The following is a 14,403-nucleotide window of genomic DNA, read 5'->3' as shown; positions in this document are numbered from 1 at the left end:
AATATACAGAAAACTACCTTTTCAACATTTAACTACCCTTGAAACCAGTCCCATAAAATTGCAACAAGTGTCAGAAGTCATTAGAAATACTTCCATAAAGTCCACTTTCTCAAGAGCTAAGGGTAAATTTTTGGAAGAGCACACCTATGCGATATAGCATTAGAAAATTAACCTCTTCCATACGATGACACCTACATAGGTGTCATGACGCATGAGTGGGTCTACACGGATGCTGGTGTTCGTCTTCATTATATTTATTTTGTATTTGTAGACGAGTGACCCCCGAATTCTGTGAACTAGCTTGATCACATTTTCTATGTTTATTATTACACAGTGAAAGAGAATGAGTAATACAGCAGTGACTTTATACTTTATAATGAGAGTATTGTGATGCATCAATCATCAGACCTCAGGCACCTGATGCTGCATGCAAAAATTTGGTGTTGAAGAGGTTAAATATTTTGTAAATTATAATACATCCATGTAATATGTTTTTCTTGGCAGAAATCAAACAGAAAAGGTTGCTAAAAAGAATACACTAACAAACGTAGCTGCTGGGGCTGCTCGAGATCCATCTTTGTTTTGATAGAATCAGTGGTCAAAGAAATTAAAGTATGATATTTTTTTTTTTTTTAGCAGTGTACATCTATGCAATGTAGCATCAGAAAATCAAATATTAATATTATAAATCATAAAAAATTAATGTAATTAATATTTTTCTTTACAGAAATCACTACCAGAAAATGTTGCTAAAACCTATGCACAAACAAATGAAGGCTTATCAACTCCTTTAGATGCCATCTTTGTTTTGATAGATTCAGAGGTCACAGACAACAATGACTGATGACCTCTAGAATTACAGATACTGCATTATAAATGTAGATTAGGTTAGGTAGGTAGGTTAGGTTAGAATTGACAAATTTATCATACTTTAATTTCTTCAATCTCCACATCAACCAAAACAAAGATGTCGTCTCAAACAGTTGAAGCAGCTATGTGGTTAGTTTTTAGTAACTTTTTGTTATTGATTTCTCCACTACACGTTTACCTATCTCTTCACTTACTAGTATAGCCACCCCTTCTCTCCCTTGTCCTCTCTTCACTCCTGAGAACCTCCCAACTACACTCCCAAATTCACACTCGTCCCTCCCTCTCAATTTAGTTTCACTCAATGCCAACACATCCATCTTTCTTCTCACAAACATACTGCCTATCTCTTCCCTTTTACTCTCATCTGTACCACATCCATGCACATTAAAAGACCCAAACCTTAGAGTACTGGTTGGAAAACTCCTAGACCCTCTCATGCCTTTACTTTTTTAAGGAATGTCCCCTGTGGGGCTATAGGGAAAAGGATGCCTAATCCTAATTCCCATACCGTTTTTGTTGCCTCTTACGACTCAAGTGGGTAAACTTTGTGGCAGTATTCCCCCCCCCCCACCACCACAGCAGAAATTACGAAATTATTAGGTATTTTTTTTAGAAGTGCACACTTTGTCAATTATAAAACATCAATGTAATAGATATTTTTCTTGGCAGAAATGAATATCAGAAAACACTGCTAAAAGCTATGCAGAAACAAAGTTGAGATGACTCCTTTAGATGCCACCTTTGTTTTGATAGATTCAGAGGTCGAAGATAATGACAACGACCTGATGACCTCTAGAATTATAAGTACCACTTTACTAAATGCAGGTTAGGTTAGGTAGGTAGGTTATTTTAGAATAGACAAATTTATCATACCTTGGTTTCTTCAACCTCTCCCTCTACCAAAACAAAGATGATGTCTCAAGTAGTCAAAGTGGCTATGTTTGTTTATATCTTTTAGCAACTTTTTCTATTATTGATTTCCCACCAGAAGAATTGTCACCCCAGTATGCCAAATATCAACAGTGGAATAAAGATTTGGTTGAGTTAGGTTAGGTTGAATGAGGGTTATGTCATCAATTTATACAACTAAAGAATTGTAAACCCAGGATGGTCCACAAGAAGAATTGTCATCCTAGGATAGCCCACATGAAGAATTGTCACCCTAGGATAGCCCACATGAAGAATTATTACCCAGTCGAAATCTGGGGTGACATTTACAATTCGTCACGTGATCCATGATAATTTATTAGCCCCAATCCAGTCACCTCTTCTTTTACACTGGGGACCCAGCACTCCACATAGCAGCTCAACAACACTGCCACCTGGTGTCTATTCACTGAACCACACAAAAATCCAATATGGCTGCTCTCAGCCAAATAACAACAATTGAACACTCCAACAATGCTCGGTCTTTTCTCTTTTTTTCTCCAACTGAAAAAAACTTAAGGTCCATAAAACTCACGGCCAAGACCAATTTATTGATACAGAATAAAATCTTGCTTATTTCATGAATAAACATCTTCTTAGCTAAAAACTTCTTACAACCTATTTACAGTATTTATAAGCCAAAGAATCCTATTGACCAGAGAGGACTTACTAAGGCAGTCAGCAAGTTGCTCAGAGGTTCCAACCCAAGAAACAGAGTTAATCTCACTACGTGACAACATATCCTTTAGCAGTACAATGTTAATGCAAAAACAATGATCCTTCACACAACGAGAAGAATTCAAGGCCTCCACCAAACTCTTGTTGTCAACTAAGTAGTGTACAGCTAAGGTCTGGCATTTGACAATGTCCCTGATAATCCATTCAAGACAGGAAGCAGCCTCAGTCCACTCAATAAGCGCCAAGGTCTCAGCAGATAAAATGGATTTCACCCCTCGGTGCAATTTCCTTGATTATCAATAAATCGGGCTTCCCCCATCCTTGAGAAAAATCACAAGTCCTCCCTGGGAGCCAACATCAGATAGGTTCCCAAAGGAAGCATCTGAGCAGCATTTCAATTATATAGTCCTCTACAGTTGACAGCTTTCTAAACAGCAAGCAAAAATGGTCATCCACAATTCAGCTGATAATCTTATTAAGTCTCACAGCATCAGCCACTGTGGCATTCTTACAATGTCCACTCAGTTTGCACACATCAAAGGCAATGTCAGGTCTCGTTTGTGTAGTTATCCAGCTCAGTTGACCAATCAGAGTACGGAATTCCTTCTTCTCATTGTCCCACTGCTCATTGGACTTAGCTGCCAACCTGCGACATCCTAAACTCAGTGGTGTGAGCAGACTAGCATAGCCATACTGGCCATTATACCTTCAGCTGTAGTGCCCACTTCCAAACATATGTACTTGAAGGTAGATGATGACATGCTCCCAATACAGAACTCTCCTTGAAGAACATCAATAACCTTCTCCTGGAGCACCCTGCCCATCCAGAGAAAATCATCCACATATACACACATGATACCGTGAAGTTTGCCACCATAATACCAAGAAAACAAGGATTGTTCAAGTGGATACACCTCAGTTGACAGAGACAGTAGCTGACTCTTGACACACAAGTACCACGGTCTTGATGTGTCACATAGACTGTACAGTCTTTTTCAGTCCACAATAATATTCTGGGGGAGGACACAACGAAACCTCTCACTCTATGTAATTGCCCTAAAGGTAAGCAGACTGAAACATCCAGGCTGTGACACTCCCAACCAAATGCAGAAGCCATTACCAGAGCCAATAAAATAAATTCTTTAGAACAGGCTGGGGTGTCCTTCCTAAAGCTGGATGTGTCCTTCTCAAAACCCCTTCCTACAAGGTGTGCCTTGATTATAGGCCTTCCATCTTTCATCTTTTCTGTGATAACCCACCAAAAAGATATAAATTCCTGTCCCCTGTCCTCCACCTCCTCATAAACATAGTTTTTTCTGCCAATTTTATACTTCCAGTTCCTTTGCTTTTATCACTTCTTCATTTGAGTAAACATGAATATCTCCACTCCATCAGGGACCACTTCCAATTCTGCAACTTCCGAAAAGACCACACTACCCTCCCATCAGAATCTTTTTCAAAGTTGAACAAATTTTTATATTTTCCTTTAGCTTTACCTCATCTGCTCACTATTCTTCCTGACATGTGTTCACCAGTTTTTTATTCAGTCCTCAGATCCTTTGCCCCATTAGCAGTTTAAATGGTCTTGTTTCTCTCCGAGAGTTCTCGGGCAATTCAGAGTTGCTTACAATATCATTTTGTCCTTGTTGTACCTCCTGTACCCCACCACTATCATCCACTTCCTCAGAGTTTTCTGATGTTGATGCAGATGAAGCAAACCCCTATGAATCTTCATCCACCTCCTCCTGATCACATATGCCTTCTATATTCCTCTATGCATCCCAAGTGCCAATAGATGATCCACCACAAGTCTGAGGACAATCTGAGACCTCAGGGGAAGTTTAGATAATCGGCAAATATGGGCTCTGACATAAACACCCCCATGACAAACCAAAACCTGCTTGTCATCCCAGCCAATAACTATGCCTGGACCATGCCATCACTGATCATCATTATGCTTAAAGTACACCTCAACATCAGTGTGAAGGTCACTTATATCTGTTGTGCATACATTATGACACAAGACTCTCTTGATCCTTTCACTAGATTCATTCTTAAGGTACTCCCTCTGAGCCAAGTGCAGAGCATTCAAGTTTTATTGCACAATACCCAAGCCAGAAACGGACTCTAGAGCAGGCAAGCAGCTACTGGTGACAGATGGCACTGCAGGACTGAAACAAAATACTATACCCGTTGCACTGAGAAATGGCCGTTAGGGCGGAGCACTGGGAGTTCCCCTGTGGTGCCACATATAATTATTTCATAATTTTATTTTATTTTATAATTCTATTTTATAATTTTATAATGTTGCCACATATGATTATATTATAATTTTTTGTCACACACCACCACCGAGGTAAAAATCAAAGCAATGTTTTCTATACAAAGGTTTCGTTTCTTCGAGTCTAGACATGGTATATGGGCAAGAGAGAGCGACGTTGCCGCTACATCTAATCTCTGGCCCCGCCCCCCTCACACTGCATTCAGAAAACATTGCATCCACACGCACGTTCTTGCCATGGATGCCCATCTGTGGCAACACCGGGAAATCTCCTAGCCCCGCCTTAGCGGTCATTTCTCCTTGCGCTCACTATAATTGGTTTGGGCTAAAGTTGGATTTATTTGCCAATGCATTACTGACACCACCCAAGCCAAGGCTACATCAATATCAAATTTCATACCCTCAAATACTTTCAGCACTGTCACCAATTATAGCATTCAATCGTTCACATGTGACATTACTCCAGGGACTTTCTGCAGCAGTGGTTAAAATTGTATTTACTTAGTTGTATTTTGCGGGAGAAGAGCTATGCTTGTAGTGACCCGCAGTTGTATCTTTCCACATCCAGTTTTTTCTTAAAATAATGTACAGTTTTAGCACTCACTGTTTTCTCCTTCAATTTGTTCCATGTATTTACTCTGTGTAGAAAGCTGTTCTTTTTCAAATCTCTTCTGTAACTGTCCATCTCAAGTTTCTTCTCATGTCCTCTTGTATTTCTTGTCCCATTTAATTAGGTCATCCCTATCAAGGATTTCCATCTCTTTCATAATTCTGTAGATGGTTATCAAATCACCTCTTTCTCTTCTTTGTTCCAGAGTTGATAAGTTTAGTTTGTCCAATCTTTGTTCGTATGTCAACTTACTAAGTGTTGGTGCCATTTGTCATTGCTCTTTGAATTCTTTCTAGTTTTTTTTTTTTTTTTACTAGGTGTCCATAGTGATGCTGCATATTCTAATTTTGGTCTTATCAGTATAACTAGTATTTTCTTTACCATTTCCTTGTCCATGTAGTCAAAGGCCACTTTCATCGATCTTATTAAATTGTAAGTTCCTCCAACTATTTTGTTTAAATGTTTGTCTGGTGTCATGTCATTTGAGATAATTACTCCTAGGTCTCTTTCAGAGTTTACTTTTGTAACTTCCTTTGTACCAATTTTGTACTGAATGGATACTCTATTTTTGCTTTTTCCAAATTCCATCATACTACATTTCTTAATGTTGAAATTCACTTCATTCTTTATACTCCATTTCCAGACTTTGTCCAGGTCTTCTGGGAAAGATTTACAATCTTCTTCTGTACTTACTCTCTTTAATAGTTTTGCATCATCCGCAAAGAAGTTTATATAACATTCAATTCCTTCATCCATGTCGTTTATATAAACAGCAAACATTATCAGAGCCAATATGGAGCCTTGGGGGACTCCACTTATCATATTTACCCAATTTGAGTTCTTTTCTCTAAGTACCACTCTCTTTTTTCTTCTGTTCAAGAAGTCTTTCATCCATCCCAATTTTTCTTGTTGTATTCCACCTATTGTTTCAATTTTTCTTAGTAGCTTTTTGTGTGGTACTTTATCAAAAGCCATTTCTAAGTCCAGGAAGGCACAGTCTGCCCATCTCTTTCTTGTATTATTTCTACCAATCTTGAGTAAAAGTATATTAAGTTTGTAGTACATGATCTTCCACTTCTAAATCCAAATTGGTTGAGGTTTAGTATTTTGGTCTCTTCCAAGTGTTTAGTCCATTTATTTTTTATAACTCTTTCACATATTTTTGCAATTGTACTTGTAAGGGATACTACAGTTTGTTGGATTTTCTTTATTTCCTCCCTTATATATTGGTACAACATTTACATTTTTCCAGTCTTGTGGTACCTTTCCTTCTTTGAGTGAGAAGTCAATTATCTTGTGTATTTTATCTGTGAGTTCATCTATACATTCTTTTACTATCCAGTTTGCTATTCCGTCTGGCCCATGTGACTTCTGACATCTTCTTTATCCAGTCCCTTATTTCTTTCTGTGTCACCATTATTTCTTTCATTCTGGGGGATCTTTCTTGGTGTCCATCATCCCACATTTGTGAGCTTTCAATTGTAAATACAGATTTAAAGTGTCTGGTCATTACATCAGCCATTTCTACATCTTCTATGTATTCTTTATTTCCTTCACACAGTTTCATTATTTCATGTTTGTCTTTTAGTTCATCATTTATATATCTGTAAAATAGCTTAGGTTGGTCTTTGCATTTGTCTATTATATCTTTTTCATAGTTTCTATTTTCCTATCTGTCTATGTCTACATATTCATTTCTCAGTTTGATGTATGTTTGCCATTTAGTCACCTTTTTGTCTCTTTTCCAAGCTTTGTCTCTTCTATCTTTAGCATTGCTACACTTTTTTTATACCAGCACTTTATGTACACCCTTTTCTGTTTCTGCTTAGGCACATGTTTATCTGTTCCCTCCTTATATATTTCTTTAAAAATGTTCCATTTCTCTTCCATCTTTGTTTCATCATTTGCAAAATTTTCCCAACTAGCATTTTGATTTTTTTTCTAAGTTTTACAAAGTCAGTTTTGTTGTACATTAATCTTCCTTCTCTATGTTTCCTGTTTCTTCTCACATTTTGTTCCTTAAGTTCGAATTCTATTAGTATGTGGTCACTCTTTCTAATTGGTCTTATAGTTTATTTCTTCCATAATTTCAGGCTCAGAAGTGAATATCAAGTCTAGTCTCAATGGTTTTTCGTTTTGTCTGTATCTAGTGTTTTCTTTGACCCACTGAATCAATATATAATCAAGGGTCATATCCAGTAGGACGTTACCCCAGGGTTCCTCTCCACCTTTTATTGTCAATTCTTCCCAATTTATTTCCTTTGCATTAAAGTCAACCATAATTACTATGTTTATATCCATATCTTAGTGTCTCAGTTAATTCATTCTTTGTATCTTCTAGTAATTTTGAGTGTTTGCTGTCAGTCCAAGTCTTAGTTTTTGGGGGCTCATATACAACTATGAACTTTCTACTTTTCATACTGCTATTTTTGACTTTGTGATCAATTCCATATTATCCTTTCCTTCTGTTGCCTTTATTACATTTAGGCCCTTTCTAGTCAATAGCATGACTCCTCCCCCATTTGTCCATTCTATTTTATGACCAAAGCCAAAGGTTGTATAAACCTTGTCCCACCATGCTTGATCAGTATCAAGCAGAGTAATAATATCAGCGTTTTCAAAAAGAGATTGAAAACACGCATCTTTGCTGAATGCTATGATTTGCAGACAAAAACCATCAAGAACAACTACAAATGTTGAGTTGACATCACCGGTGTGGCCTATGGAGTCCCTTCTCTTGGGGAGATTTAGGCCAGAAGAAGACTACAGGTAACAGGTAACTTAGCCCATTGGAGGGTCATTGTCACGCTCTGCTACCAGTATTAGCTCCAATCCAGTCTTTGCTCCAACCCTGCTCCAGTCACCTTTTCCTTTACATTAGGGACCCAGCACTCCACATAGCAGCTCAACAATACTGCCACCTGGTGTCTATGCACTGAACCATACAAAAATCTAATATGGCTACCCTCAGCCAAATGACAAATCAACACTCCGACATAATTATTTAATTTCTATTGCTATATCGCATAGGTGTGCACTTCTAAAAATTTGCCAATTATTACTTTTCTATTTCTATATCACAAAGGTGTGCAATTCTAAAAATTGACCTAAATTTGTCTATTCTAACCTAACCTTACCTAACTTGGCTTTAGTAATGTGATACCTGCAATTCTATAGGTCATCAGGGCTGTTGACAGCTGGTTTTGGTACCATATCTGATTGGACTGTGGGGTATACAGGATTTGCATAGCTTTAAGAATTGCATGAATCTCAGCTCCATAGTACTCTTTTAGAAATATGAATCGTGCTGACAGAAACACTGAGAATGTATACCAGATCCTATGGTCAGTTTCATTTGGTAGTATGTTATGAACAGAGCTGTGAGATTACTCAGAGGTCTTGCACCTCGTGAGAGAGCAACTCCAGTACTCATGGAATTACACTGGCTACCAATAAAGGCGCGGATAGTTTTCAAGATATGTCTTCTGACTTTTCGAGCCTTGAAATATGGAAAACCAGAATATCTAAGGAGTCTTCTCAACAATTTTCAAGTGGATACTACTATGGTGCTTCGGCATAGTGATGAACAATATAGGTTGAATGAGCCAAGAAGTAATTTGGTAATGGGTTTTCGAGCGTTTGAAAGATGTGCGCCAAGACTTTTTAATGAGCTACCACTAAATGTCAAAATGAGTAGAAACTGTGCCATTTTCAAGAAAAATTTGAAGACACATTTGTTCACCGAGTGTTATGACATGGATGATTTGTGTATTAGAAGTGACTATAGGGTAAAATTTTACTTTCGACCTTTGTTGGAATATAGCAATACAAAATTAAATAGTAATTTTGTAAATTAAAATGTCTGAACGTAATATGCAATTTTGTGTGCGGAAATGAAAATAAAAATAGTTGCTAAAACAGATTTCATAATTAACGAAGTCGTGTACTACGAATGGTACGCCATGTTTGTTATGGTAGATTCCGACGTCGGAGAAATGAAAGGACGAAATATTTGTCTAAACTAAACTAAATTAAACTAACCTAACCTAACCGGTAAAATTTTACTTTCGACCATTGGAGGAATATAGCCATACAAAAGCTGAGAGAGTGATTGAAAAGCCCGCCAACGTCTCTCACGACGAGGGCCAGCCAGATGATATCTAATTTGCAGGTAATGATTTATTAAACACAGGTTAGGTTAGGTTAGTTTAGTTAAGTTTAGACAAATTTATCGTCCTTTCATTTCTCCGACGTCGGAATCTACCATAACAAACATGGTGTACCATTCGTCGTACACGACTTCGTTACTTAGAAACCTGTTTTAGCAACTATTTTTATTTTCATTTCCGCACACAAAATTGCATATTACGTTCACACATTTTAATTTACAAAATTACTATTTAATTTTGTATTGCTATATTCCAACAAAGGTCGAAAGTAAAATTTTACCGACTATAGTGTTTGATAATATCAATGGAGGCCCTGCAGAGCACCGATGCTGGTGGAGCGGGGCCTAGAACTCCCAAATAATAAGTAACAAGTAAGTAACAAGTATATTTGCTTTTAGCTGGAAAGACAACATGGCATCTCGACCCTATGATCCCAGCTTCATTCAGTAGTGTATTTGCTTTTAACATTTCTTCGTTACTGATTTCTGTCACGAAAAACGTATATTACAGTGATGCATCATAATTTACAAAATTAATGTTTACTTTTCTAATGCTCTATCATGTAGGTTTGCACCTCTGAAAAAATACTAAACTAAGCTCCTTGAGATACTGTAAATTATGTAAATATGATCACTGACTCCTTAAATTACAAGGTTTTCAGTTAGGGTTTGTGATAGTACTTTAATTTCCAAGTAAAACCAGATTCCATAATGCAACTTTCAGAAAAGAATAAGCTTATTTACATAATTCTGATATATCTTGTCATAAAACTGATTTTTGTTTTAGCAATTTATGTGATGCTATACATCAAAATAATAAAAATTAACCATTTAATGATTTACTGGATAATCCTTTCATGTAAAATGACATTTCTAGTAAGCCTGACTTTCTTTTGGCTTCTGGAAGTAGGTAAGCAAATAAATGTAACGAATAAACAAAAATTGGTAAAATATATATATTTCAGCAGAATAAAGTGAAAATACGAGATTGCGATCTTTTCCAATTTGACCTATTTTTATAATAAAATATAATTGATTATCTGTAGCAGATTTTTGTAAATTTCACACAAAAGGTACTTATTCCATAACGCCACATGCTGGTAGATGAACGTCTATGTCAGACCACATAAGCTGTCAAACCATATATAACATTTTACTGAACCAATGGGAAATCTTGGAACAGCTTCACTCAATTAGGATCTATCCCAGGACATGATGGCATGTAAGAACTTCATGTACTAAACACATGAAGGGTTGTCTACCATAACCAATTTTTAAGTGTTACTTACTCTCGATTTCGTTCTTGTCCTTCAAAACTAGATGAATTCTTCAATATACCCTTCTTGGGCTGTTTGCTGAGCTTGTCGGCCATTGCTTCAAAACACGTATTAGAAATTTATTTAGAGTGGCTGTCACAGATCCATCGAGCCAATCAAAACACCGGATTTCCTCTCTACTTTGGCGCCCTCTTTTGAAACGTAGTATAAGTCCAGTGTTAATCTTAAACGTTTGTACCAAGAATGATGACGATCAGAATGTGTACATATAACCATAAACCATTAAAGTATTAATTGTAGGTTGCCATTGTAACAGTTTTTCCCATCACTCCAAACTATATAAAAATATGGATTATTAATAATACAATGACGAACTACATTTCTGTAATTATGCAATGATTTATTAATTTGTATAATATGAATGCATATATTTCCGGCAACAACAGATAATTTCAATATATATCAGTAATTTAGTCAACTTTAGACAGTTCCTTTTGGTCGTGACGAAATCTTTGTTAAAATAACTACAGCTACATTCCAGTTTTCTAAAATAAGGAAATATTAGTTAATATACATAATAAGCAAAGTTTTTACGCTTATTATTATAATTTTTTTGTAATTGTTTCTATTGGCTTTAATTTGAGGGAAAGTGTCTGGGTTCATTAATTCCTGGTAACTACATAGTTAAAATAACTATGTTGTCCTACAATTTCAAGTATAGAGTGTCGAGTGTTTACAGAACCGTGTGTGGTGCGTGTTGGGTTGGATAGGCCTGAACGTGCTAATAGGAAAGAAATATCAAATGAGGTAACGATGGATCACAAGTGTAGGAAACGTGTAAGAGAAGCAAAGAAGAAAGCTAGACCAGGTATATTTAAGGCAGTGGTTGCAGTTTCTTCAGCCTTATTTCTAATGTTTGTACGAAACCTGAGTGATGTCACGTAGCCAACAAATTCATTGAACATAACTACTCTGTAACACATCGTAAAAAGGGAAATTATTATACGTCAGCCTTTATTATGCATAATACTTAAATCAAACAAAATTTTAGTGTGAGAATGAATTGCTTAATAGCCTACAAGACATTGATCAGAACAAAGAAATTCTTTGACATCCATCCAGGTTATTTTAAGCTGCGGCTATTCTGCTTCAGTAGTTCACCTGTTTTCAATGATGGCAGATATGTGCCTCTATGTATGTGCTGTTTGCTTAGAATTGAAAATATTGCGAAGATGATACACGATTTGGTGGGGAACTTGTAGATTTTGACATTTAGATACACATAGTCAAAGTGGCTCTTGAACTATCATTTGTCAGTCATCTAAAGAATCCTGCACCATCATGTTACTCCTGTATTTGTTCATAATAGGAACAAGTAATTAAGGTAACTTCTTACTTCTCTGCATGCAAGCCATGCAACTGCCATAGATTAGATTACTACAAAGCCACAAATTAGTGAAACTCAAACTGCATGTGTAGGGATGCTCTATTCAATATCTGAGAGCTCAACATGGAAAATGTCATCAATGTCAATGACAAAATTATTTTCAGTAAATTTTTAGTTGTGCACACCTACTTGATATAGCAATAGAAAATGATTCATTTTGTAAATTATAATAAATGAACATAATATGCAATTTTCTTGGCAGAAATCAATAACAAAAAAGTTGCTAAAAACCAATTTACTAATGAATGAAGTCACAGTGGTTGAATAATACACATGTTTGTTTTGATAGATGCTGAGGTTGAAGAAATGAAAGGATGCTAAATTCGTCTATTCTAACCTAACCAATCTATGTAACCTAACCTATATTTAGTAATTCAGTACCTCAAATTCTATAGATCATCCAGGTCATTGTTGTTGTCACAGATGCTGATGGCCTGGTTATTATTGTACCTCAGGCAATTAACAGATAACAGCAGAACCCCTTGTTCTCTCAAAGTCCAAGGAAGCCATATTCACTATTGGCTTTATAATGGTGCTTATTAACGTCACCTGGAGTTGGAGAATAGCCAGTCCACAACGCGAAAGCCATTGTCTAACAGGCAGTGACTGGGCTGGACGGACAACAGCATGGCCTCTGTACTGTTTCCTAGCAGCTTCATTCATTAATAGACATGCTTGTAGCAAGGTTCTTTTTGTTATTTCTACTCAGAATATCGTATACTACATTCATGTATTTTGATTTACAAAAGTAATATTTAATTTTCTAATGTTATATCTCGTAGGTGTGCACAACTAAAATAATTCTTTGTTTTCCTAATTAAATGTGCTTTTCCAAATTTGTGTTGATGAAACAAGAGAGGGATTCTTTCATAATAATTTGGTAAAGTTTGTTGTAAAGACCCCCAGGATTCTTGTGCCCTTGTGAACAAATACCTTGCATTCTTGGTCAGGTCATTGTGGTGCTCTGGCAAGCATGAAATCTCCCTCCCTTCAGGCATACTTTAGGAGCATCCACACTGACCTTATCAATTCTTTATGATTATATACATCAAAGGGGACCAAACCTTTTTATTTTTAGAAGAAAGGTGGCCATTCTTGTTCCCTTCTGACTGCCTGATTCAGAAGCAATGTAGCAAGACACAGCAGGGTGTTACAGCTCAAGCTGGTCCCCCTCCCAGCTTTTGTATGTGGTAACTTGTCATCCATCCATGTAGGAATTTGCAAAGGAAAAATAGAGGGAATACCTTTGTGCCATGTCAGTTTCTTATGCATACACACCCACTCTCCACTATACTCAGTGCATCAAAAACTGGCCGTTAGGGCGAAGCACAGGGATTCCCCGTGTTGCTACATATAATTATTTTATTTTATTTTATAATGTTGCCACATATAATTATATTATAATTTTTTGTCACACACCACCACTGAGGTAAAAATCAAAGCAATGTTTTCTATACAAAGGTTTCGTTTCCTTGAGTCGTGGACATGCATACGAGCAGGAGAGAGCGACATTGCCACTCCATCCCTTCTCTGGCCAGGCCCCCACACTGCATTCATAAAGCGCATTGCATCCACATGCACATTCTCGCCATGGATAGATACATTATATATATATAGAGAGAGAGCGATGGTGGGTGGGTGGGCGGGCCGTGTTATCCGTGGAGATGTGGCAACACCGGGAAATTCCCTAATCCCACCTTAGCGACCACTTCTCATTGCGTCTACTATAACACCTATCCCTTTCCCTCTCCCTACTATGCCACCTTCACCCTACCCATCCATCTCATTCTTGGTCTTCTCAGGTGTAGTTATTCACCTGCCTTCCACACTCTTTTTGAACAATTCTGTCTGCCAGCTGTTTTTCCATCCCTGCTCTGAGGCTCATTTCTTAATTTTTCACTCAGTTTGAATGGAATAGAGCATGTATCTGTGACAAAAACAGCAGGTCACCATATGTGGTGTTAAATCCAAATGGGAGAGTGTTACTGATGAAATTCCCCGGTGCTCTGTCTTGGGTCCCTTAGTGGTAGGGGAGAGAATACTCCCATCGAATGTTCCCACTTGAGTCGTAAAAGGTAACAGAAACGGGACAGGGATAGGACTATGGATCCTACTCTCTCTAGCTCCATAGGGGACATTAAAAAA

General features: G+C 37.1%; 2 protein-coding genes across 2 annotated transcripts in view; one reads left to right on the top strand and one right to left on the bottom strand.

Moving 5' to 3' along the window:
• The window catches only part of LOC143033432 (protein phosphatase inhibitor 2-like), a 39,012-nt gene extending 27,877 nt beyond the window's left edge, over positions 1–11,135 (bottom strand). Inside the window, exon 1 of the mRNA XM_076198865.1 lies at positions 10,824–11,135. Within this exon, the coding sequence (XP_076054980.1) occupies positions 10,824–10,906 (83 nt within the window). The 5' untranslated portion in view covers positions 10,907–11,135. The remainder of the gene's footprint in view (positions 1–10,823) is intronic.
• A 360-nt stretch (positions 11,136–11,495) lies between these two features.
• Positions 11,496–14,403, top strand: part of JMJD6 (Bifunctional arginine demethylase and lysyl-hydroxylase PSR) — a 123,298-nt gene continuing 120,390 nt past the window's right edge. The window contains exon 1 of the mRNA XM_076198860.1: positions 11,496–11,679. Coding sequence (XP_076054975.1) covers positions 11,625–11,679 — 55 coding nt within the window. The 5' untranslated portion in view covers positions 11,496–11,624. The remainder of the gene's footprint in view (positions 11,680–14,403) is intronic.

This window comes from Oratosquilla oratoria, chromosome 15 (genome assembly GCF_046742065.1).
Source record: "Oratosquilla oratoria isolate Oo_2021 chromosome 15, ASM4674206v1, whole genome shotgun sequence".
Taxonomy (NCBI): Eukaryota; Metazoa; Arthropoda; class Malacostraca; order Stomatopoda; family Squillidae; genus Oratosquilla; species Oratosquilla oratoria.
Note: the sequence above shows the minus strand (reverse complement) of the source record. Positions and strands in the feature narration are given on the sequence as shown.